Source organism: Protopterus annectens, chromosome 2.part0 (assembly GCF_019279795.1).
Source record: "Protopterus annectens isolate FY-2018-M chromosome 2.part0, PAN1.0, whole genome shotgun sequence".
Taxonomy (NCBI): domain Eukaryota; kingdom Metazoa; phylum Chordata; order Ceratodontiformes; family Protopteridae; genus Protopterus; species Protopterus annectens.
This window is the reverse complement of record NC_056728.1, coordinates 1,707,563,360-1,707,591,072: the sequence shown is the minus strand read 5'-3', so window position 1 is coordinate 1,707,591,072 and position 27,713 is coordinate 1,707,563,360. Positions and strand designations below refer to the sequence as shown.

The following is a 27,713-nucleotide window of genomic DNA, read 5'->3' as shown; positions in this document are numbered from 1 at the left end:
AAAGCTGACAACATAAGCAATAAGCTCCCTATCAGAATTGCAAGACCTGAAAGTGCACGTTCTAATGCTTAAAATCTAAACTGCAATTCAAACAGGGAAAAAAATGTGAAACTCACTGTTGCACCTTTCAAAATTTTTGCAAAGGGACTTTGACTCTCCTTCACAACCTGACAAGGAGGATGGTGTCTCACATATCCCTATTACTTATGTATATCAAACTGCAAGTTCCTAGTACTTCAGATTAGGAGAATACTCAAAAATGCTATAAGCATACCAGAAGCATATCTCCATCATTCATACCTGCAGCTGTAAAGTTATGATGATTACAACTACAACCTTCAAACTTTTAACAGGCACCCAAAAGTCACACTGAGGGTCTTGACTAATGTTTCCATGATCTTAGAATGATGAAGGTATGAAAACTGCTCCAGTACCTGATTTGCTACTGCAGGAATGGAGCCTACAAAGATAAGATAAACAGGTGAGATATGCAAATTCAATGTGGTAGAAAGAAACATTCTTCAGCCCCCCCCTCTCTCTAATACTTAATTCATTATTGGGGGGGTAAAACATAAGGAAGGTGTAGTCTCTGTGACCTATGCTATACAGCAGAGACCACAAAGGAGTCAACTTTAATATGCTTAAACTGAATTTCCTTTCACTCTGGACATGCACTTTCATGACAGTGGAAGAAGCAGTATCTGGTGCTTCTAGGCTGCAAAGTTCACATGTGAGCACAGGTTTCATGAATGTGACGAGTGAAGGCTGCTCTTCAGCCTTCTCCTTCCATACGTACTCGCTCACACATTTTTTGTTGGAAAGACGGGGATTAGGAAGAAAAAGTGGCCACGTGCCATTCCATAGAGAACTTCATCATTCAGAGAAGTTTTCCAAAGAAAGGGTTATCTGGTGAGGGATACAGGGGCAGTAGGACTGATGGTCCTTTTCTAGGGTTGCCGCCTCGTGGCTAAACTGGAGTAAGGTCACGCCCCCTACATCACCTGCAATTCCTCCCATTCCCAATCCTTCTCCTGCCCATGCCCTGCCTATTTTCTGCTGTCACTATGACATCAGGTGACAGGGAACACCCACTTTTTTTCATTCCTGATGCTTGCTTTTAGCCGATTTACTATGCTTTTCTGTAAAAAAAGCATCAGCTGATGTAACAAACTCCGGTAGTCTGTTTCCATTTTGAAACAGAATACCAGAGTTTCTACAGTGTTTTCCAGACTACTGGAGAATTGATCTGATTACTGGATAGTATGAAAAAAATGGAGAGGTGGCAACCCTAGTCAGAAAGTAGGTGTGTGTGTGTGTGTGTGTGTGTGTGTGTGTGTGTGTGTGTGTGTGTGTGTGTGAATGAGCAGAGAGAAGGTGTGTGTGTGTGTGTGTGTGTGTGTGTGTGTGTGTGTGTGTGTGTGTGTGTGTGTGTGTGTGTGTGAGATCGGGAGAGAGTGAGCACGATAGTGTGTGAGTGAATGCTGGCTGCTTGAGTTCCAGTTAAGCAAGAGTGTAATGTCATTATTCCTGGACATTCCAGAGTTTTTTGAATTACTTTCAGGAGGCGGGAGATGCTATAAAAATCCGGGAGAGCTGGCAACCCTATACCTTTCTCCCTTAGAAATAAGGGCTTCTTTATTCCTCTGAATTTCCTTCATGAGGAAAAAAGGTGAGAAAAGGAATCTGCTGAGCATCACACTCCCAGCTGGGTTGCCCCTATGCTCACAGGTACTCAATGGACTGAGAAAAAGTTGAATAAGCTGGCCAGCTAAATGACATAGAAATATAAAGGCCTGTTTAAGACAAAGATGATCCAGGTTTGATTAGCATCCTCAGCAATGGAGTTGAAGAGTGGCAGTAAGTGGCCAATGCCTCCTAACACATCCTTAGTGGGGGTAGGGGTGGAGATATGATCTGGTCTAGTGCGGCAGGAAGGTGACACGTCAGGCCGAGGTCAAGCAACAAAGACCATGAAATGCACTTGATCCTGCTAGGCAACACTTAGGTAACTGGAATCAACACATGCATAGAAGCATGCATCACTGGGTCAGTAGTGTGGGCCTTGACCTGGTGGCACACATTACAGCAGTCACAGCAAGGAGTAGGGATGTACAAGAAAAATATTTCTTAGTGAAACACTAAAGACAAATCTACACCATGAGCTAACTGGCTTTTGCTAGGTAAGGCAGGTGCTCCAAGAAGTAATTGATCAAAGCAGCAACTAAGACAGATCAGAATAGATACAATATATGCAAAACAGATGAGCACCATAAATCAGACAACAGAGTAACCAGACACTCTGAAATGACAGATTACCAAAGACAGCTTGGGGAAAGTACAGTTGTGTACACTTACCATAAATGTAGATGTTAGAGTGTATTCACTGCTGCAGTCATCACATTTGGGCTATCTGCTTGCAGTAGCCCTCAGTCGACCTGATTATCAAAGTCTTGAGTCCTGCGTCGGTTGCTGTTTCATCTTCATTGATGGCAGGTAGTCAGGGGTATAAAGCATGCAGCCGATGTCATTACACCAGTTTTTCTTGCCCCAGATTTCAGGTGCCCCCCTAATGGGAAGCAATTAAATACATATATACATATATATATATATATATATATACACATACATACATACACACACACACACACACACACACACACACACACACACACATACACAAGGTTATACCCCCAACAAAAAAGCAATTACACCAAAAAGCTTTTAAGCATAGTAAAGAAAGTAGAGGTATAGCCAAAAGACGTCAGGGGGCTGGAGGGAGGGTAACCAGGAATGCAACAGTGAGTACACTCGAACATCTACATTTATGGTAAGTGTACACAACTGTACTATGTTCTTCATGCTTCACTGTTGCAGTCATCACATTTGGGTAGATTCCCAAAGCTAAGGATGGGAGGAGGAATTTAGATAGCATTAGGACCAGCTATAAGGCCCTGCAAGACTGCAGTGGCAAAGCCAGCTCTGGATTTAGAGAAAATTGACAAATGGTAATGCTTGGTGAAAGCATGTACAGAACTCCAGGTAGCAGCTTCTAGGATGTCTCTGGTAGGCACACCTCTGAAAAAGGCTGTAGAGGTAGATGTAGCCCTGGTTGAATTGGGTCTAATCCCCTGTGGGACAGGTTTTCCATGGTGCTTATAGCAGAAATGAATGCAATGGCCTATCCATTTAGAAATGGTTTGCTTTGAAATAACCTTCCCCTCTACCCCTGCAGCAAATGCCACCAGCAGTTGTTCAGATTTCCTTTGAGGTTTAGTCCTGCCCAAGTAAAAATCTAAGTTGTCTGTGCACATCTAAGGAGTGCAATATCCATTCCCCTTTGTTCTGTGGATTAGAAAATAAGGTTAGCAAATGAATGGATTGATTAACAGCCACACTGGATACCACTTTGGGTATGAAGGAGGGATTGGTCCTGAGGGACACCCTGTCCGCATGAAAGATGATGAAAGGCTCCACTGCCATAAGGGCCTGTAATTCAGATACCCTTCTTGCTGAAGTGATTGCTAAAAGGAAAGCTGTTTTCCAAGAAAGGAATTTTAACTCTGCACTTGTAGCTGGCTCAAAAGGAGGCAGAGTGAGTTTTTCCAATACAAAGTTAAGGTCCCAGGCTGGAGTTGGGGATCTTCTGGGTGGTCTTAGGTTTTGACCCCTCTGAGAAACTGCTCAAGCAGTGGGTGAGAAAAGAGGGGTGGGTTCTGTGTTGTAATGAGCTGAAATGGCTGAGGCGTGAATTTTGATGGAGGAAAAGGAAAGGCTCTTGTGAAACATCTCAGTTAAGTATTGGAGAATCTTTGGTACATTGGGAGCTGCTGAGTCCATCCCTTGAGTTTGGTTCCAGGCACAGAATCTTTTCCATTTTTCAGCATAAAATTTTCTAGTACTAGGCCTCCTTGCCTCCAAAATGACATCCAACACTTGTTTACTGAGGGATGGTAACAGAGACATTAGGTAATTAGCCAGGCTGCCAGGTTCAGGGTTTGAAGCTGGGGGTGCAGAATCTGGCTCTCCTGCTGTTACAGAAGGGTAGGGGTCTGAGGCAAGTGCCATGGGGCTAGCTGTGACACACTGCGCAAGAGGGGGTACCAGTGTTGTTGTGGCTAGTCTGGTGCAATCAGTATCATCCTTGGTTTGTCCTGTTTGATCTTTAGTAGTACTTTGGACAGGAGAGGCAGAGGAGGAAAGGCATAAACTGATAGATTTTTCCAGCTGAAGGACAGAGCATCCACTTTCCAAGCTTGCTTGTTGGGAGTCCTTGTGCAGAATTTGTCCAATTGGTAGTTCTGGGGGGAGGCAAACAGGTCTATATCTGGGCTCCCCCATTTGTTTATCAACATGTTGAAAGTCTTTGGTTCCAGTTTTCACTCGTGTGGGTCCATGAGAGTTCTGCTTAGTTCGTCTGCCAGTGTATTTAGTTTTCCTGGCAGGAATTGAGCCTGTAGATGCACTTGGTAGCTCAAGGCTGTGTTCCACAAAGCCATGACTAGTCTGCAGAGGGGATAGGAATGGGTACCCCTCTGCTTGTTTATGTACCACATAACAGTGGTGTTGTCCGTCTTTAACATTAACTGTCCTGGAAGAATGTGGTCCTTGAAGGCTGTCAGAGCATTCTGTACAGCTAACATTTCTTTTTGATTGATATGCAGGTGCATTTGACTTGGGTTCCATTTGCCCTGAATGCACTTCCCTGCCAGGTGAGCCCCCCCATGCATAGTCTGATGCGTCTGTTGTTAGGGTTTGGGCAGCAGGGGGTAGAATGAATGGTAGTCCCTTGTTTTGGTGGCAGGCCTCTGCCCACCAAAGGAATTCTAACTGTAGGCAAGGTATGATAGGAATCACTGCTTCGAGATCTTGAGAATGTTGACACCATAGGCTTTTTAGATACCCTTGTAGTTTCCTCATATGCAGTCTTGCATATGGAATTAGTAGAATGCACGAGGCCATGAACCCCAAGGCTTGCAGTATTTGCCTTACAGATAGCAGGGTTTTTGTGGCCACTAGTATGAAGTAAGTTGTCAAATGAGTTTGTTTCTCTGGCGTGAAGAAAGCCATCTGGGAAGTTGTCTTCAAGTTTGCTCCCAGGAATATAATTTGTTGACAGGGTACCAGCTGTGATTTCTTTTCGTTTATGGTGCACCCCAGACAAGTTAGCACCTTCTGTACAAATGCCAGATGATTCAAAAGTATGTCCTGGCTTTCTGCCCGAATTAGACAATCATCCAGGTATGGGTATATTTGAATATTTCTTTGCCTGCAAAATGCAATGACTGGAGCTAGGCACTTTGTGAATACCCTGGGTGCAGTAGATAATCCAAAGGGCAGTGCAGAGAACGGATAGTGCATGCAGCCTGCTTTGAAGCGTAGGTATCTTCTGCAAGATTCCCTCATTGGGATGTGCAGGTAGGCTTCCTTTAAATCCAGTGTTACCAACCAGGCATCTTTGCCTATCATGGAAAATAACTGGTGAAGAGTTAGCATCTTGAATTTTGGAATTACCAAAAAGGTGTTTAGGATAGAAAGGTCCAGGATAGGATGCCATGAGTTGTCTTTTCTGGGTACCAGGAAAAGTCTTGAGTAGAAACCTTGTCCCTTTTCCTCTTCTGGTATATTATTGGCTTTTGAGCCTCTGTCCACTGATTTGGGTGTAGATCTGGCCAACCGTTTGGGGTTGGTAACGTGCGGAAGTGAAATCTGTATCCTTGGGAAACTATGATTAAAACCCATTTGTCCTGGGTAATGAGTTCCCAGTTTTTTGCTTGCAGAGCAATCTTTCCCCCCTAAAGGGGCAGTCAGTTGAGAGGTGTTTGGAAGTTTTAAAGTTAAGTCATTGAGACAGCTTACATAGAGGGGAGTCTTACTACTCCCCGATTTGGAAGTGGGAGCCCCCCACTGCTTAGTCCTGTGTGTACCCTGGGACTGAAGCCTTGCTGTTCTGCTGGTTCAACTGAGAAGGCCTGGAAGAGGCAGGAAAGGACCAATTTTTTGAGGGCCAATGCCTACTAAATCTTGGAGGCTGCACTTGTAAGAAATCTTTAACAGTTTGCATAGATTTAGATTTTTCCTCCATCTTTTTAAGAACTCCTTCTGCTTTGTTGCCAAACAGGCGGGTCCTAATTTAAGGGAGCATCCAGCAATTTAGTTTTAACATGATCTGGCAAAGATTGTTCCGAAAGCCAAGCATGCCTTCTAAGTACAGACCCGGTGACAGGAGCCCTGCAAGATGCCTCTAGTGAATCAAAACCACATTGCAAAGTATGTTTTCCAACCTGTTCAGCAGCATGCATTAAATCCTGTAAATCCTTATTTTCAGCACAATCAGGAATCAACACAGGTTCATAGGTGTGCACTAGGCTAATGGCCCTGGAGCCTTTACAAGCCTAGCCCATAGGATTACCCTGGCATCATGCCACCTGAACTTAGTTCCCAGTGCCTCTGTCGAGTAGAGTCACTGGAGTGATTCCCAGGGTGAATTTTCTACTTCCCATCCACTCATCAAGATTTCTCTTGAAGAGGGCCAGTGATGTGCTTTGCTTGACATGTACGGGAAGTCTATTCCAGAGCATGGACAGTCTCTGGGTTATGAAACTGTCCCTCCAGCTTGTTCTGTTGATTGTGGAAATGAGGTTGAGGTCTCTGGAGCGTGTGGTGCGGAGGGATTGGGATTTCTTTAGATGTGGCATTACTAACACAGCTGGATTAGACATGGCTTTGTAAGTCAAGCAGAGATCACCTCTAAGTAGGCGATATGAGACAAGAGAATAGTTTAAGTTTTTTGAGTCTGTCCGTATAGGACAAGTGTTTAAGGCTTAGGATCCTCTTTGTGAGGTACTTTTGCAGCCTCTCCAATTGTTGCAGGTGTCTACTGAGGTACATGCCAAATGGGGCATTGTACTCTATGATTGGCCTAATGAACATAAGCAATATGACATATTGAAAAATGATGCCAAGTCTAAAATTAATGTAAAGTCTAACAAAGCTATAGGCACTGGCACAACAAACAAGCATAACCATTAACGTTTAGGAAATAACATCTGAACCAGCACCCATCAAGTCCACAAGGGATTTAACCAGCATCTCTGAAGCAAATACACTTTGTATCAGACACCTGTACCAGGGAAAAGAAAAAAAATTGTGATTCTGCCAATGCAAATCTCTTCTCCCTGTCAAGTTTGAGGATCCTCTTTCCCTCAATCTCATTTTCTTGAGGGCCCTCTCTCTCTCCCTCAACCTCCTTATGTTGGCCTTATTTAGCAACAGGAAAATTTCCTCCAAAGTGCTTGGATGTTTGTTGCATGACATTCAATTTCTTCCACATCAGTCATTCTCTAAGTGTGTACCTTCTCTACTTCTACGAGTTTTTTTTTTCAGTAAAAAGCACAACTATAGGAATCCACCGACAGGTGGGACTCTTCCAAACAAAAAAGGGACTCTGGATATCATGTCCACATTTGCAACAGATCTGCAGGCCTGCATGAAGCATGTACCAGGAACTATAATCGTTTCCCAAACCTTAATGTCAAAATACTACGGACAAAAGCAACCAACATGAAATCATCAAGAAAGGTCACATACTATTTGTTGCAGACGCAACATGAGCTCTGGAACTATAAGAGGACACAAATGACTGCAGAAATAAACCACCATGCACACATAAAGCTCAGGGAGTCAGGATGCTTGAAGATGACACAAGCGACTGCAGAAATAAACCACCACACACGCATAACAGGGAGCAGGATGTTTGGGTAGATGTCAGCCTTTGGCTTATGTTTGGGTAGATGTCAGCCTGTGGCTTATTCCTGTATTAATAACTAATAATACAACAACTGCTTACAATGGACATTAATATTCACATGCAAGTAAATCAGCATGTTCAATATGCCAAGGTAAACAAAACCAACTGTAATTCTGTCCCTTGCAAACCTATGACCTAACTGCCCACCAGATCAAGACCATGCTCTGCATCCAAAGCAATTTTCCATTCATCAGATCAGCCAAGCACTAAAGCAACACCACCTTTAAATAAGTAACATTAACTGAAAAGCTCATTCAAGAAATACAATGAAGAACAAAAAGTTTTACTATTTAAAATATTTGGTACAGTCTGTGGACCCTTGAAGTTATATGTAACAAAACAGCCAAGTGTCCATCTGCATACTTCTATGCTTTTTAATGCCAGTACTAATTCTTTCAAAGGCTGCCCACTGAACACAAGCACTATCATCATTTTCTGTTTAAGCAATCCAATAATATGCTGCTACTTTAACATATGAAACTGGCAATTTAAGGCCCCGATGGCCAAGGTTGCAGAAGTGTATACCTTCTTACCCCATCTATCCAGGGCCCTGGAATCTCTATCAGAGGGGGTAGGATTTTTGGCAGTAGTAGCCTTAATGCCCTTGGGTGCCTGTGAAATGGTCTCAGGTTCCGCAGTAGGATTTTTAAAAAGGAACTTGTGAGAATCAGGAACCCTGTAATACCTATCAGGTTTTCTGGGAGCAGGAGGTAAAGAGTCAGGGGCCAAGCTAGATTCCGAAAAGGCATCGTCAACAATGTCCAGCACAGGAGGGATAGCTAGAGGCCTGTGTTGGGGCAGGAGTAAGAAATCTCTAAGCCTCTTTTTAGAATCAGAGTAATCCTGGCTTTCTCAGTGAAAATGCTCCTAAAAGTATGCAAGGTTTCACCAAAAGAAAAATCCTCTGGGGGAGAAGCAGAGGGAATAGAGTCCTCTGCATCAGAATCCTCATAGGTAGATAAGGGTAAATCCTGGTCATCAGAAAAGACAGAAAGTTCAGAATCCTGGTCAGAAGTATCATAAGCAAACTCAGTCCTAGGTCTCTTAGAGGGGGAATGTTGGCTTCCCCTAATTAAAGTAATAAGGTCTTCAGCCATTTTTATCATTTGTTTTTTAGGCATAGAAGCTTGACCATGTGGTCTGGGCATCGGTTTCCTAAGCATGGCTCGAGTTTTAGGCCTTGAAGAAGAAGATGGCATTGGTTTAATATGCAAGTCAGTAGGCCTGAATACACCCTCAGAAGCCGGTGCTTGCACAGCGGATCCAGACCCATCCAAGGTAGAGACATCTACAGGTTCCACAGTTGAAGCATCTCGCGGCATACCGGACTCCGAATGGGTCTCAGTAGAGGCCTGCGAATCTGAAGTAGTGGGTATCAGGGGCTGCGAAAGCGCCTCACTGAGTACCGGTGAACATGCAACTAGCTTAGGAGATGCGTTGTAGGCAGCTTTGGACCTAGGCGGCCTGTCTCTGTCTTTATCTTTGCGATTTTTCAGAATGTCGTTAGTCGGGTGGCTTACCGAAGACATATCTGGATAATTGAACCAAGCACCAAAATATTTAGAAGCGAAAATATACCGATGATGAATAGTTTGTGGTTTAAATACGGCACAAAACCGACAGCGAGGTACGTCGTGGTCAGGGCCTAGGCAAGGAATACAGTACGAATGAAAATCTTTATGAGGTATTTGCTTTCCACAAGAAATACAATTATTGACTTTTACTGACATCGGTTTAAAGCAAGAAAATGTTTCCCCAGCATGGTACTTGGCTTTAGTTGAAGACTTCGGTTCTGAAACTCGAAAATGAAAATTTCAGGAGTTGGCCGACCGGCACTTGCGAACTGCTTCTGCTTTGGGCACAGCATGGCAAGAAAGACTGATGTAATGGCGTCGGCTGCATGCTTTATACCCCTGACTACCTGACGTCAAGGAAGATGAGACAGTAACCGACGCAGGACCCAAGACTTTGATAATCAGGCTGACTGAGGGCTACTGCAAGCAGATAACCCAAATGTGATGACTGCAACATTGAAACAAGAAGAACATTTGGGGAATACTGCATAGCACCTGGTGCTGGTATCCGTCACGTTCCTTGAAAATGTGCTCTTGTACCTGTGAGGACAGATACCAGACTGGGCGTTTCCTGCAAGCCCCACTGACAGGGAAAGCCCCATGGAGAAGGGTCCTGAGTTGAAGTATTACATACTGAAGGACTGTAGGGACCACTTACAAGTGCTACCTGGTCATGGGTCATCTGTAGCTACTCATCTGGGGGTGGGTGGTTTTGACATCGGGACATGCTTCCCATGTGGTTGTAGACAGTAAAACTCTCACACAGCTCTTGTTTCACAAACAGAGGACAGGTATGAACTGAATCCTTCATTAATCAAGTGGGAGCTGGCAGCATATGCAGCTTGCTTGTGGGTGAGCTTACCTATAACAGAGTATGACTGATGTCTGCGACACATATCCTATAACAATCGGGTAAGCTTGTATATCATTTCTTCTTAATGACCTTCCATTTTTGGAATGAGAGACAAGTGACAAGGGGTGTTCACACTGCTTCAAAACCGCAGCTGCTGGCTGATTCTCGGGAGAACCTTGCTGCATTCTCATTATCATCCTCTTTTAGAGGGGATGGGCATCTTACTAGTTCAATGTAGCAATAAATACATTAATCAAACCTGTCTTTATGTGCCTTTAAACCAGGCATGTCACAGCGTTAATGAATATACAAACAGCACTATTTAAGATGCTACATCGCATACAATCTGATCATATGAGTTTTGCTTAGACTGGTTTTGTTTTGTCAGAATGTTGGGGGAAGCAAATCAGTCTAAGGAAATGCTTCTTCTGAGGTGGGACATAGGTTCTGGACTGCTAGACATAGTAAGGTTTACTAAGTTTAAAGCTACTGGCTGTCTCTAAAAAGCAATTAATAGAAAAAGGAAATGAAAATTTAAACCAATGGTAACTGAAGTTCTGAATGTTGTAGAGGAGATAAAAATATCTGGAGGTGTAAGTAACCCTTGGAAAAAGGAAAGAGTAAATTACATAGAAGTAAATGAAATCTACGACAGCAGTACATGCAGAACAATGTTCAGGAGTAACAGCGAGGCTTCAGGGAAGGAAGGAATTGAACAATTTATAAAATATTGGAGTGAATGATAATTGTTAAAAAGGAACAATGTGCACAGTGCATCAAAAAATATCACTATGGTTTCTTTCTTTTATATTAATGCATGTACTCCCGTGTCACAGTGTTAGTTGTGATTTAATAAAGATGTTAAATAATAATACTCTTCTTAAAAATACAGCTGTTTTTCTTTCTCAAAACAGATTTCTGCTCATAGCAAACTCTTATAGACACTTCTTGAAGCTTCTGCATTTTCAGATCATTCACAGTACACTGCTGAAATCTTTGAGCTTTTCACTCACAGGCAACTGTGGAGTTATCACATTTCCAATCCCTCATCAAGCAAACCTTTCTGCTTTGACAAAAAATAACTCCATATATACGACACAGAATAGTTTTTCATACTGTCGCAGTGAGCCTCCATTAAACCACAGAAAATTCCTTAAGCCTTCTCTACATGCCAAAAAGTCAGTCTGGGCTTCACCAAACAAAAACAGCTCTTAAACTACACATAGAGTTTAAACATGCACAATTTTGCTCATGACATAACTCTTACTATGGGTTTTCATTGACTGTCAAATCTGCATTTAGCCTGCCTCCCACACATAGCTAATGTTTAAACTGCCAAGAATTTTCAGATGTGTTTACGTTTCCCCCAAAATATGCCTAAACCAACCCATGCCATATGAGAAATGCTACAATATAAGCAACTCTTTCAACTTAAAAACTGGACTGTAGTTCTTCAGTCTGAACAACATTCTCTGCACTCTTGATGCTGCCTTTTAAAATAATTCTTACACATACTTTGCAACAGCTTACTATCTGCCTTAAATGACACAGTCTTCTCATAAATGTATCAAACTTCACAAGTACATATTATGGCAAGCAGACATTTGCTTATCTGAGCATATTTTTTCTACCATTCAGTAAAATTCCTAAAACAATAAGCAAATGGATTTCTTTTTTTGAAGAATCAATGCACCAGTTTCATTCTAGATGGTATATGTATACAAGGTGAATAATGTATCCACATCAAATACTTACTTGTCTGTGCTTCAGTTATTTCACATTTTTTTTTCTTGAGCTGTACACAAGTACAGATCTATATCATAATGCAGGAATTTCTTTAATTGGAAAACTTAAATTCAACTTGTTCAGAATAATGACATTCCTATAAACACCACTTTCAGACTAAAATAAATTCAAAGCATATAAGAGGAGAGAGAGCAAGTGAAAATATCCCACCATAGACATAGAACACAAAAGCCTCTTATGCATAAACATCTGTCCTCACCTAACCATTTTTTATTCTAGTGTTCATCAACTATGAATATATGTATATCAGCATCACAAGTCCTTCTATGCACCATTTCATCTGCATCATACTGACTGTAACCTTTGCTTATAACACTTTGTACTTGTACTGTTACATCACACATTGCTCACAAAAAACAGCCTGGCCCTGAAACTGGTAATTGTTGATCAGTGGCGTAACCTAAGAAATAAGTAAAAAAAAATACTACGGTAAGAAATTTCAAGTCAGCCCATCAGTCATTAGAATATACCTGCACTACTGCTCATTTTGAGTGACTGATATTAAAACTTCAGGCATTAAGAAATGACCCATATACCTCACCTCTAACTCAGTTTTTACACTTTTGTTTAGCTTAAGACTGTACTGTCTTTAATCTCTTCAAACAGTCTTGCCCTCTCCCACTCTTATATTTCAAAAGATTAATGATATTAAAACTACACCTCTAAGAATCTTCCTTGGACTACTCTACACCAGATAAGGTAAGCATTATTAACTGTATATGTTCAACTGTAAGATTATGCAGATCTAAGTACAATTTTCAGTGATTTTACAACCACGATGCTGATCTATTCAGCATCTTCAGTCTTTTATTTAATCACAATCATGTGCTACATGTGGCTCACTTGCTTCTAAATTCATTACTTCTTAATGATACAAAAATTTGGGTCTACATTACCTTGTCGAAAGGCGTTTTCACTGAACACCTTTTCATCGACACACAAACAGTGAAATCCCAAAACTCAAAACGGCCACTTCAGCGAATTTTTTTCCCAGGGGAAAAACTGCTTGGCCATTGCCTGGAATTTGCCCTTTTCTAAACTGTAATATGATCTCAGAGTTGGTATATTTAGTTAGGGGGGTGAGGGGGGCACTGCCCCCCCCCACTTCATAGGGTCTGAGAGTTTGTTTGGTTGGCCAAGCAATTTTTTCCACTGGGAAAAAATTCGCTGAAGTGGCCGTTTGGAGTTTTGAGAGTTCACCGTTTATGTGACGATGAAAAGTTGTTCAATGAAAACATCTTTCGATCAGCTAATATAGACCCTAAACTTTTCCTTGGAAAATACACTACCGAGCAAGTTTTGTGTGAATATCATAAACTCCAAGTAAACAACCTATACTGATAAATATGTATTTGCACTATTTAAAGAAGACATCACTCTGCACCTTTTCTGATCAACATGGTAACTGCATTCACGCAAGAGTGAGCCAACACTTGTTATATTGACTACCTGGAATATGCTTTTTATCCTTATACTGACATGTAAAGTACTCTCTGTCCCACTATTTTTACACAATACCAGAGTAATAAAGAAATGTATACACTGATGGCTTCAATTTTCTCTCTCTCGAACTTGTTTGAGCAGTCACCACCTTATATTCTATGCCATGAAGTTTATAACAGTAAAATACTGTGCAAAGGATAATAAGTCCTAGTACTGTACTTAACATCAATAGTTGTTAGCAGGTTATATACAGAGCATTTACACAATTTGTTTTATTTATCTAATACAATAAAGCAGTAGAGGATACAATGTCGGGGGAGCTACATAGTTTAAGGAAAGGAGAACGGGAAAATTCCTTGAGGAGATGGGAAGACATGGCTGACAGACCAAAGCCAAAGGAAAAGGGATAGAGAATGGTATGGGAGACAATGCAGGAAAGAATAAAATAGATTATGGGTGTAACATAATGCTCTTAAAGAACAAATGCCACATATGTAGATTCTTCCTCAACCAACAATAACTGAAATATTTTTCATCATAGCAAAAGTCTCAATATCTCAATTTAAAGCCTATTATAATGTTTCAGAGCTTATTTCCCTGTAAAGTGCAGAAATGTTGCACACTATACCATTTCAAGCTTCTTGGGAAATTTTGCTTACAGTCAGGAATAAATCAAATTTCTGGATAAACAAAGTTATCAGACAATTATAAAGGGCTAAGAAATTTCATGTTGGTTGTGGCTGCACCACGTCTTAAACGACAGTTGAAAACACAATTTCTGATCACCTCTGATACCGCAAAACACTTGGTATTCACTATGCAGAAAATAAACAGGCAATTACATCATTTACTTTCAGACTGCTTACTATATACAAGATACCAGACTATATATGCTGTACATTCATGAACTCTATCTAAAGAGATTATGGGTGTCAAATTTCTTAAAGATATTCACATCAATTACATATTTTTTGCCTTTTCAAAGTGCTCCATCATTGTCCAATGACTTTACAATGACTCTTCCATTAATGCCTTTACAGGACCCTCTCAATGACTGCCTTCTTGAGAAATATAAGATAGGCCACAAATGTCTCCTGCTTACATCTCTACATGGGCAAACATAGTGGCACTTAGGCAGTGCTTCATGTAATTCTCTTCCTCTGAGCAGCAGAGGCAGTAATGGCATGGTTCTCGGTTGATGAAATAGTGATCAGACTGCAAAATTTTCTAGGCATCAAAATGGGGCTGCTCTTTAACAAGTATCAAGGTCAAAACTGAAATTATGCAAACAGCAGAAAAAAATGGCAAAGCTGACAAATGTACAGACTTGGTATATGATTCATAGCCTACAAAGTAATGCTACAGCATATCTTCCCCTGACTGAAGCGTCAGAACAGAATAAAAAACACCAAATCTACGGATTGCAGGACAAGAACACATAGCAGTTACCTCAATGCAAATGACTCCTAATTAGCAGATCTTTATTTCTATTAAAACTGACAGGTATTCAAAAATAACTCTCTCTTGTGCAGAGAGCACACTCAACAGCAGTATTCCTCTTTTTAACGATGCATGACTAACATTTCTAGTAAACATCACAAAATCTGGGTGGAGACCCACTGTTCAAAATGGGGAGTTAAAGAAATAAAGTTCCCTGTTAGAAACACATTCAAAGTAATAACTCTCCACAATTAAACTGATAATGTGGCTATCTGTAAACAGAACTGAGAACACATGCTAAGATAAAAAGTAAAAAAAATGCAACTTTGTGTACTGCACACACAAAGAAGAAAGTACTTAAATGTTCCGTTTGTGAGTTCAGTTCCTTGTGGCTGATGGCAGTAATGCATTAAGTATGCACAGCCACAATACAAAGAATTAAACTTAAGACTGCTGCTAAGGTAGACAACACTACACAATTAAGCATTTGTTCTGGGTCTTGGTATCGAAATGTTGCAATGAAATAAAATAAATAATTGGATTAAGTAGCAAAAGATATGAAATCAAATTTCAAAACTCAAATGAAAATGAACTGCACTGAAGCAAATGCCATCTATGAACATATTTACCAAAAGTACAGGTTGATTCATGGTTTCACAGTAGAAAGACTTTGACCCCGACTATGTTGCATATGACTCAGCTTTTTTAACAACCTAAGTGCTAGAAAAGTCTGCTGGGCAGTGATGGGAGAAAGCAGATGTTGCTGGTTCTCACACGCAAAGGAGACTGTTGACGGAGTCCTAGTGCAACAGGTAACATCTAGGGACTGCTGTGCTTATGTTAGGGACAGGGTCTCTCTCTCACTCCAAGTTGGGTGTTGAGTGTTCCGTTGTAGAATTTGTATTAGTGAAGCTAGGGAGCACAAATCTGCCAAGAAGTGGAGATGCACCCTACCTGGAATTGGAGGGAGTGAGGAACTGCATACTTGCAGTGGATCTATCACAGTGGCCAATGTACCACTCTCTACAGCTATCAGGTGTGTTAGAGAAATCTTAGGAGCACAAAAAAATCCTAAAGCCATTTCGATGATGATTTACAACCCCCAACTCTTGCCTCAATCTCCTAGTGTTGCAGAGTACTTGATGTTGGGAGAAACAAATTGGCCAGTAGTGGACACAGTAGAGAGAATCAAAGGGGAGGGAAATGGGTCAACCAAAAATGCTAGAAGAAAGTATTGGCTGATCCTATTTTTCATCTTATAAGAACCAACAGCTACTTCTAAACAAAGTCATCTTTGTGGAAAATGATGGATACGTCAAGGCTTTGACCTGATGACACCTACCAAAATTACATCTGACACAATGAAATGACTTGTTAGGCAAACAATCAATTAGTAACACAAGTTGAAGAACACAAATTATGATGATGTCAAATATGAAGTTTAACTAAAAAAAATGAGAACTTTTCTTAGGATATACTAAACCAAACTTTTCTCTGCTGGTTTGCCAGTATGTAACTCTTTTCTCTTGTGTGACTCACAGAACAGAAACTGTGTTGCAATTTTTAATAAAAGCATTTCTATAATAAAGAGATGCAGACTTGAGACTTTTTTGACGGTAAAGTGGACTAGAAAATCATATAAAAACTAACCAGCTGACTATATCCAAATCCTCCTTCAGGTGGGCGAGGGCTGGTTCCACGTTTCACTCTCTGCTGTTCACTCTTCGCTGGCCATGTCGGGAACATTGATGGGTCAATGGGAAGTGGAGTCTCCTGGAAGTATTCATGTTTCAAAGCTTCCTCTGCACTAATTCTCTTAGCAGGACAGTATGTTAAGAATCTGTCAACAACACACACAGTTACAATAAAGCCTAAACAGATCTTAATTTTTTCTTACATAGTACAGTCAATATCCCAATTCGCTACGTCTGTCCATAAGTTGTTTTTGACTGATAGCATCACTTAATTTTGTTCAAACATTCTTTCACATCAGTGGAGGGTCATGGCATGAACACACACACACACATACACACACACACACACACACACACACACACACACACACACACACACACACACACACACACACACAAAACAGTTATGCTTTTTTGAATATTTTTTAAACTTACTTAATGATTGCAATATTTTACCAGCAGCATTCACAGAAGAAAGTTCAACTAAATAAGAAGCTACCATACAAACAGATGCTTAAATACTTTGTGGTGGTAAATGCAGCATGGTGGTGCAGCAGTTAATGTTGGAGCCTCTCAGTACTGAGATCATTAGTCCAGTTCATTTCTCAGCTGAGGTGATTTCTGAAAAAAGACCACAGTAAAGAACTTCTCAAAAGCTGACTTCACACTTCTAAAGACTAGTGTGGTCTCCTTTCAGGCCCGGAAAACAATACTCAAGCCGCTGAATCACTTACAAACGCCTTCTACCAGCACCTGCAGGACTGCATGGATAAGGCAATCCCAAGCAAAACAAAGACCATTTGTACCAAAGGCAAGCGTCCAGTCTGGTGGACCCCAGCCATAAACAAACTCTACAACAAAAGGAGGAAGCTACTACAAGATAGAGCAAAATCCTTAAAAGGTAAGACACCCTTGATCACTATAAGTAAAAACTAAGAGCTCTCATAAAATCATCCAAAGCAAATTAAAGTCTCAAAAGACAATCATAAGGCCTTCTTTAGCTATGTTAGAAACCTAGAGAAACTCCCAGATATGCTCAGAACTAGTTCAAAATGATGTGAAGATTACTGATCCTACAGACATTGCCAACATACTGGCTGACAGGTTCAGTGCAAACTTCCCCTCCCCAAAAGGAGAGATATCTATACTAAATGAGTGCAGCCCCAAACATCTCCAGCCCAAGTGAGAACTGCTCTCTCCAAAGCAAAAACACAGCATCCATGGGACCCGATGGTGTCCCGCTGTGTGCTCCAACTCAATGAGGAATTAAACCCACAGCTAGGACAGCTGTTTAATCAAAGTCTTACCTCTGGATACCAGCCCTCCAGTGGCGCACTGCAACTGTGGTCCCACTTCACAAAGGCGGTGCCTCCACAGACCCTGGAAATCCATTAGCTTGACAAGCCTTATCTGCAAAGCCATGGAGAGGATCATAATGGACCTCATAAATAAAGACATAGGGAATTTGCAGACTTTGGATCCAACCCAGTTTGGCTTTGTCAAAGGCAGATCATGCCTTTTAAACTTGGTTGACTTTTGAAACAGTCACCAAAGCCATTGATGAGGGAAAGGCAGTCCATACAGCCTACCTCGATCTGGCTAAGGCCTTCGATACAATACCCCACTCGGGTATCATTGAAAAACTCATCAGCTTAAATGTTAACCCATACATCACAAGATGGGTTGCAAACTGGCTGAGTGACAGAACCCACAGGGTCAGAGTTGCTGGCGCCATGTCAGACTCAAAGCCTGTCACAAGTGGTGTCCCACAGGGCTCAGTCCTGGGCCCACTCTTGTTTGGCATCTACTTTGTACAAGCAAACACAGGAGGGTTATGGCTGACAAAGTTTGCAGATGACTGCAAACCATAGTAGAAAACACATCTGACACAGATATCCTTCAGAAGGGTCTCACAGAAGCGGATAACTGGTGCCAGAGCCCCTAAAGTTAAATGCCAAAAATGCATAGAAAAACAAGGTTACCTAGCTACCAAATAGGTGGCAATCCACTGAGCACAGAAGAAGTTATCAGGGACCTGGGGACCCAGGTTGATAGTAGTCTGTCATTCGACACCCATGTAGCTAAAGTAGTTAGGAAGTCCTTCTACATTGCCCACCTTATCATGAAGGGATTCTCATCTAGATCAAGGTCATACCTCATCACTCATCAGACCAATGATTGAGTACAATGCCCCATTCGAATGTATCTGACCCGACACTTGCAGCAGCTGGAGAGGCCACAAAAGTTCCTCACCAAAAGGATAAAGGGTCTCAAAAATCTGTCCTATGCTGCCGACTGAAAGAACTCCAGCTCTATTCTCAGAGGTGACCTTTGCCTAACATACAAGGCCATGTCAAACCCAGATTTGATGAATATGCTTCACCTCAAAAATCTAGATCCATCAGAGCCACAAGGGGGAGACTTATGCTGGAGGGATAGATTCATCACCCAAAGACTCCCTATGCTGTGGAACAAAATCCCGGTACATGTGAGGCAGAGCACCTCGCTGGCCTTGTTCAAGAGAAATCTTGACCAATGGATGGGAGATCGCAGATATACCCCAGGAATTACCTCAGTGTCACTGCTCGACAGAGGCACAGCAAAATAATGGGTATAGTTCCCCATACTAAAGGGGAAGCCACAAAACAATGGGCTAGGCTTATAAATGCCCTCGGGCAGATAGCCTAGTATGAACCTATGAACCTATGAACCTATGAACAGAGTCTGCCATATCTTCATGGAGTCTACGCGGGTACAGCTGGATGATCAGATCTGCTCTCACATCCCAAAAATATGCTGCAAGAGAAGTGGCTATTTTCTAAAATGCTTGAAGATGTGTATCTGGTGATCGACTGACATTCCATACAGCAGTAGTTCTCTGCACTGTGAATAATGGGCTAGGTTCCAGCTTAGAATAATGTATGTATGAAAAAAACAAACAATGGTAGGTAGGAAGGGATGAATTGGATGGTAGTGGTAAAATTCACGTGTCAACTCACAATGTCATTTTTAATAAATGAGCATTTTCCTGCTTATATTCTGCAGCAAAAGAAAAAAAAACACAACTAGGGTCATACCTTTAGGGTCCATTTTAAATGGCTTCCTCAAATCATTTTGGAAAACAAAAGAAATCTGTAGTCCTTGTTTCCAAATCTTCTGGCAATAAATATCATTCTAACTTACAAATTTCCTGGCAGTAAATATATACAGGCAAGTTAAGCATCTAAGCCTAATAAATACATCATCATATGCATCTTCTTGTGAAGACATTTTATATAATGATCAAAATCTAGCCAAATGTTCTGTATTAGGTAAAATAGCTGACAGTGAATTAAAAACTATATCTAAGCTACTAAAATATATTCCAAGGTATTTAAAGTTACCAGACTGAAATAAATGCTGTATCAGAAAAATTAATTTCTACCAAATCTGCTTTTTGCTTATTAAAATCCAAACTTTGTAAAAGGAAGCCAGTCATCGGCCATGAGACCACATTAATTTGAATGATAAAGCATTTTGATAAGATATTCAAGGCTGTGATCCCACGATACCACTAAATTAACTAGAGTACCATCAGTTTGAGGCTCATATAATTGCTATCTGCCTGCTTAATAAGTCTGCTTGATAAGCAAGCAAACAATGGAAAACAAAATGGAATGGTATTTTTGTAGAACTCTCTCTTCTCTTGCGCTGAAGACAGGCCTCAAAATCTTGACTTCTCAATGTAACAGATTTCCTTTACATCTTGCACTAAACTATTTATATTTTAACCAGTGCACAATAACCTATGAATGTAGAAAGCTTGCCATGTTGTTCTCAATAAGATGCAGATTTGTCATTAGCATTCCCTTTTTCTTTCAGTTTTCTTTTAATGTTTTCAAATTCAAAATTTACTGGATAAAGATGTACATTTAGGGACAAGGTACACAACTCTCCATTGAACCACACAGGCATTCAAATTCTTAGCTTCTTATAATACCTTAACTACTCAAGATAAGAAACATCTACTCAGAATTAAGACCTCAGCCTTTACATCATAAGAAAAGGTTTCACAGATGCTGTTGGAACTTTCCTCACTGCTAGATATCCTCTCTAAGGGCAGATGCAAGAAATATGCCATCTTTGCGAAAAGAGAGAAACACACCTGTCTTTGCCAGTATGGGAGCCATGAAAAATATCTGGAATTTTCCTACCTTAACAGAGTAGGAGGAAATGCAAAGGAAAAAACTTCTTGCCTGTGTTGTATCATGAAAGAATCACAATCTTGGGTCTAGTAACAATAGACATTACAACTGTGTAAAGCTTACACACTTTAACAGCTAGTGTCCTTATCTTCACAATGGTGATGGGTATTCAGTACTCCCAGAAAGCACCTACGACTGACAAATATTTTTCACTAGTAGTAATAGTAACATTAGAAACTTTCTGAACTGCCTGTGTTGTATCATGAAAGAATCACAATCTTGGGTCTAGTAACAATAGACATTACAACTGTGTAAAGCTTACACACTTTGACAGCTAGTGTCCTTGTCTTCACAATGGTGATGGGTATTCAGTACTCCCAGAAAGCACCTACGACTGGCAAATATTTTTCACTAGTAGTAACAGTAACATTAGAAACTTCCTGAACTACGGACTAGATGCATACATCTGTTTGTGTCTTTCGGCTTTTCCCGGTTAGGGGTCGCCACATCGGAACTCCAGTCCGCTAATGATTGGCAGTTGATTTTTATGTACAGGCTTGCCAGGCCTGACGCACAACTTTCAACAAAGGTACGCCCATTCGTGCATGTCTCCATGCAGAAGACGCTCTAGCTGAGAATCGAACCGGACAGTGTCTTATTGTGAGGCGACAACGCTTGTAGGAAAATCAGCATTTGAAGCCACAGAGGCTCATAAAAAAGATGAACAGTAATAGCATTAAACAAAACCAGACAGAATTTGCAGATGACAGAAGGTACAACAGGTGATCCCTACCACTTCCCACTAATATGGTACACAGGAAAGCTGTCTCTCAAAGTCGACATACTGCTCTGATGTTCAACACAGGCTTCACTACACACCTAGTACAAAGAAACATTTCAAATGAGGACTAGATATGCATTAGCACAGTACAGCCATTCATACTTTGTTCCCCTGAAAGACCAAATACTAATCCACCACACTACCCTGGCAGTGCCAGTGTAACAGGTAATTGGTATTGACAAGTAAATATGTGCCATGCTGATAGACTCCTACCCAAGAAGACTAAATTATGTAATTAAATCAAAAGGTGCTTCAACAAAGTATTAGTTTAAGGGTGTGCACACTTATGCAAACAGTTTATTGTACGTTTTTTTATTTTTTATATTTTTTTCTCCTAATAGACTTGATTTTCAATTAAATTGTACAGGTTATAGGTCACATTAAGGGTGGGAAAAGTTTTGAAATGATTTATTGTGGTCTCATTTTTTTATATCACAAAAATCTGCATTTTTATAGGGGTGTGTACACTTTTTATATCCACTGTATATATGTGTGTGTCTGTATATATATATATATATATATATATATATATATATATATATATATATATATATATACACACATACACACACACACAACATACATACGTGTGTGTATTTATACACAATGTGTGTATGTGCATATATATATATATATATAAAATCGGTGTGTGTGTGTGTGTGTGTGCGTATGTGTGTATTATGAGGCTTTTTCTGGGCAGCCACGGTGGTGCAGCAGTTAGCATTATCACCTTAAAGCAAGAGGTTCTCTGGTTTGATCCTCGGCTGGGGTGCCTTCTGTGTGGAGTCTGCATGTCCTCCCTGTGGTCACGTGGGTTTCCTCCCACATCCCAAAGACATGCTGTAGGTGCATTGGTCACTCTAAATTGGCCCTAGATGTGAGTGAGTGAGTGAGTGAGTGAGTGAGTGAGTGAGTGAGTGAGTGAGTGTGTGTGTGTGTGTGTGTGTGTGTGTGTGTGTGTGTGTGTGTGTGTGTGTGTGTGTGTGTGTGTGTGTGCCTTCCGTGGAAGGTTGGGCGCCGGGCTGGCAACTAGACACCGTAAAACTCTACTGCCAATCATGAGCGGACAGGTGATCCGCTGTGGCAACCCCTAACCGGGAAAAGCCGAAAGAAGAAGAAGATATATATACACATTTACATACACAGTGGATATAAAAAGTGTAGACACCCCTGTTAAAATGCCAGTATTTTGGGACATATAAAAAAAGAGTCCAAAATAAATAATTTTGAAACTTTTCCCACCTTTAATGTGACCCATAACCTGTACAATTCAATTGAAAAACAAACAAATCTGTCAGGGGAAAAAATATAAAAAAATAAAAAATGTACATTAAGCTGGTTGCATACGTGTGCACACCCTTAAACTAATACTTTGGTGAAGCACCTTTTGATTTAATTACAGCACTCATTCTTCTTGGGTAGGAGTTTATCAGCATGGCACAACTTGACTTGGCAATTTTTGCCCACTTTTCCTTGCAAAAGCGCTCCAAATCTGTCAGATTGCAAGGGCACCCCTTGTGCACAACCCTCTTCAGGTCACCCCACAGATTTTCTATTGGATTTAGGTCTGGGCTCTGGCTGAGCCATTACAAAACTTTAATTTTCTTCTGGTGAAGCCATTCTTTTGTTGATCTGGATGTATGCTTGACGTCATTGTCGTGTTGAAAGGTGAAATTCTTCTTCACCTTCGGCTTTCTAGCAGATGCCTGAAGGTTTTGGGCCAAAATTGACTGGTATTAGGAACTGTTCATAATTCCCTCCACCTTGACTAAAGCCCCAGTTCCAGCTGAATAAAGCAACCCCCAAAGCATGATGCTGACACCATCATGCTTCATCCTGGGGATGGTGATGTAAAGTGTTGTTTTTGCTCCAAATGTACCTTTTGGAATTGTGGCCAAAAAGTTCAACCTTGATCTCATCAGACCATAAAACTTTTTCCCACATGCTTTTGGGAGACTATGTATTGTTTTGCAAAATTTATCCGGGCCTGGATGTTTTTCTGTGTAAGAAAAGGCTTCCATCTTACAACCCTACACCACAGTCCAGACATATGGAAAATATGGGAGATATTTGTCACATTTAGTACACAAACAGTACTTGCCAGAAATTCCTGCTGCTCCTTTAGTGTTGCTGTATGTCTCTTGGCAGCCTCCTTTTCATCAATTTTGGAAGGATGTCCAGTTCTTTGCAACATCGCTGTTGTCCCATATTTTCTCCACTCTTTGATGACTGTCTTCACTGTGTTCCATGGTATATCCAATGCTGTGGAATTTTTTTGTACCTTTCTCCTGAGTGATTCCTTTCAACAATAAGATCCATTTGATGCTTTGTAAGCTCTCTGGGAACCATGGCTTTTGCTGTAGCAGACAACTGAATAAATGTCAGGAAAATGCTACTAGGATGGCTGAACTTCATTTGGGGTTAATCAGTTTCATTAATTGGTGGCATGTGTGTACCCAAGAAAACTGAATGCTGCAATTAACTCAAAAGGTGCTACAACAAAGTATTAGTTTAAGGGTGTGTGCACACAACAAAGTATTAGTTTAAGGGTGTGCACACTTATGCAATCAGCATTTTGTACGTTTTTTATTTTTTATATTTTTTCCCCTAAAAGATTTGTTTTTCAATTGAATTGTACAGGTTATAGGTCACATTAAAGATGGGAAAAGTTTTGAAATGATTTATTGCAACCTCATTTTGTAATATCACAAAAACCTGGCATTTTAACAGGGGGTGCGCATTATATAACACACACATTTCATATATATAAATATATATATATATATATATATATATATATATATATATATATATATATATATATATATATATATATATATATATATATATATATATACATATGCGTGTGTGTGTGTATATATATATATATATATATATATATATATATATATATATATACACACACACACACACACACACACACACAAAATTCCTCAGAGTTGCTCTTGGTTTGGCTGCACTCTTGTAGTAGAAGTGTGCTGTAGCAAACCCATCTGAGTTGGCGGCTGCTGGCTAAAAACTTATTGTGCATTTTCCTTATTGGTCTCCAGGTGTTGGTGTTGTAAAACTTGTTTTTCTGGTTCAATGGAAGCCCAGTGTTTGTATTAGGCTGCTCTCCATTCAACAGCAGTTAGCAGTGCCTGTATAGACACAAACAGTATCAAATTAAAATTTCACTTAGAATAACTCTCTCTGCAACCTTCCCCAGTCCCCCTGCTGCTCTAGGAGAATCTGAGTTGCACAAAGAGCAGCATCACCTTGTTGGATAGCTGCAGTTCACAATGAGAATAGCACCCATTATTTGTATGTGTTCTATCATCCCAGTCCAGTTAAATCTCCCCACTCTTTTCCCCTGGTTAAACTCACAGTAAAAATAAAAAAAAATCTGAAACCATAGATAGGCAATTTCCTGTTATCTCTGTGGCCAGCCTGGTGGACAAGGGCATGCTTAGGCAATATAGCAATTGTCTAATTTATACTGACTACCACTTAATCCTGAAACAAATGCACGCAGCACATGAGAGATATAGTTACACTATGAAAATTGAGACATGACTCGCCTACTGACAAATCTAATGAGAAACAGGTTATCAGCACAACATAGGTTCATAGGTAGGTACTAGGCTATCGGCCCTGGGGCTTATACAAGCCCAGCCAAAAAGGTACCCTGGCCTTTGCCACCCAAGAAAATTATTTTCCTGTGCCACTGTCGAGCAGAGCCACAGAAGTAATCTCAGGGGTGAATTTTCTATTTCCCATCCAGTCATCAAGGTTTTTCTTGAAGAGTGCTAATGAGGAGCTTTGTTTGATATAGATAGGTAGTTTATTCCAGAGTATGGGAAGTCTCTGGGACAGGAATCTATCCCTCCAGCATGTTCTGTTTATTGTGGTGACAAGGTTTAGGTCCCTAGAGCATGTAGCTCGGAGGGATTGGGATTTCTTTACGTGGAGCATGTCCAACAGCTCTGGGTTTGACATAGCTTTGTATGTTAGGCAGAGATCACCTATGAGTAGGCAATATGCGATGGAGTAAAGCTGGAGTATTTTGAGACGGTCTGCATAGGCCATCTGTTTGAGACCAGTAATCCTCTTTGTGAGGTATTTCTGTGGTCTTTCCAGTTGTTGTAGATGTCTTGTGAGGTACATACCAAAAGGGGCATTGTACTCTATAATGGGTCTAATGAGTGATGAGTAGAGGGGAACAATGACCTCTTTTTTATGGATGAGAAACCTTTTGTGATGAGGTGTGCCACGTAGCAGGATTGCCTGACTACTGCAGAGATGTGATTATCCAAGGAGAGACTACTGTCTACCTGTGTCCCAAGCCTCTTATCACACTTTCGATGTTAAGTATACTACCGCCTATGTTGTAGTTCATGGGTACAGAGTTTTTACCAAAGGGGGTGACAATGCACTTTTTGGCATTAAGCTTGAGGCCATGGCTTTGACACCAGGCATCTGTCTCAGTGAGGCCCTTTTGTAGGATCACTTTCCTCACTTAACAAGATGATCTCAACATATAAACCCACTTATGTGGAGGTACTCACAAGTAACTTACCAAAACCTCAGAGGCCTTGCATATGCTGCCCTCAGATAACACATGCAAACAAAGCCAAGTCAACACCAACCACTACACATGAAAATACACATCACAGTGTCTCCAAAAGCAAGCTCCTAAGGCAAAACACCATACATTCAAATATCTTGGTCATACACATGGACACCTCCTCACCAGGTTGAATAAAGAGAGGGTTACAGTCAGTTGCCTGTCAGGGACCAAGATTTGCCAGATAATGCAGACAATCAGGTCACTCAACCGCACATACCAGTATAACTCAATCATAGTTCATATGGGTGTGAGTGACCCGAAACTCACCTCCATTGACTATATGAAGAGAGACATGCTGGACCTCTCTGAATACGTGTTGCAGGGTGGCACGAGTCCCGCACTGAGCAGCATTCTACCTTCACCAAGAATACCACCACAGTACAAACAGAAAATAACTGGCTTAGCTACTGGTGTCATTCCAAGGGGGATCCATCGTTTGTCAGCCTAGGACGGCATGCTTGATAGAGCACGCAGCTTTGCCAGAGATGGTCTGCACCTGTCATTGTTAGGCTTTCTAATACTGGACGAGGCATTACCCACCCCCATAGTGCCAAACCAACAGTCCTACCAAGTAACAAATTCTTCTAATGCCAAGCTAAAGGTACTACTGCTCAATGTTAAGAGTCTTAACAAGAAACTGCAGTCCCTGGAAGCTCTCCTCATCCTGGAGAATGCTGACATCTGTGGTTCAAGGCTATAGAAAGCACCCCAGTAGTGCAAGGCTACAATGCCTACCACACATTCAAACCACCCTCTGAAAAGGGCAAAATGAAAGGAGGAGGCATTTCCGTTTACATAAAAATGGAATCACATGTCTGCATTCGCCAAAGAGGACGCCTCACTTGAGCTACTCCATGTGCAGCTGACCACTGGCAAAATATAATCACTAGCTACAGGTCCTCAACCATGAACCATGAATACCACTTTGCATACCTGAATTTACTAGAATCCCTTAACATTCAGCCCAACGCACTACTCATGGGCGATTTTAACTAACCCCTCCATAAACTGGGAAACATATACGACCACTAACATGCAGGCTCAGAGACTCCTGGACTTTGTCAAAGCAAATGCTCTTGAATAGCTGGTCTGCAGTCCCACTAGGGGTGCAAATATCCTTGACATTGTACTCGCAAACATAGGGGAACACTGTATCCCTCCCCCATTGCAATGTCTTCATTAGTAAGACCACATCATAAATCAGTGTCTCCTTTGAAATTAACAGTAGAACCCTCATTAAACCCTAAAACCCTGAAGAATTTTTCTAAGGCAAACTATTTTCTATTAATTCACAGCATAGGTGATTTAAAAGCTCGCTCTGACCCTGAAAACACAGAGGCCTACGCAGAAGTAGAACCACTTAAATAACTGCATAGAAATGGCAGTACCTGACTGAACTAAACCCAGATCTAGCTGGAAAAACAAGCAACCCTGGTGGATC

General features: G+C 41.0%; 1 protein-coding gene across 1 annotated transcript in view; it reads right to left on the bottom strand.

Annotated features, from left to right (window-relative positions):
* CDK11A (cyclin dependent kinase 11A) overlaps nucleotides 1–27,713 on the bottom strand; it is a 2,038,318-nt gene that overhangs the window by 102,776 nt on the left and 1,907,829 nt on the right. The window contains exon 20 of the mRNA XM_044061756.1: nucleotides 16,574–16,763. Coding sequence (XP_043917691.1) covers nucleotides 16,574–16,763 — 190 coding nt within the window. The remainder of the gene's footprint in view (nucleotides 1–16,573; nucleotides 16,764–27,713) is intronic.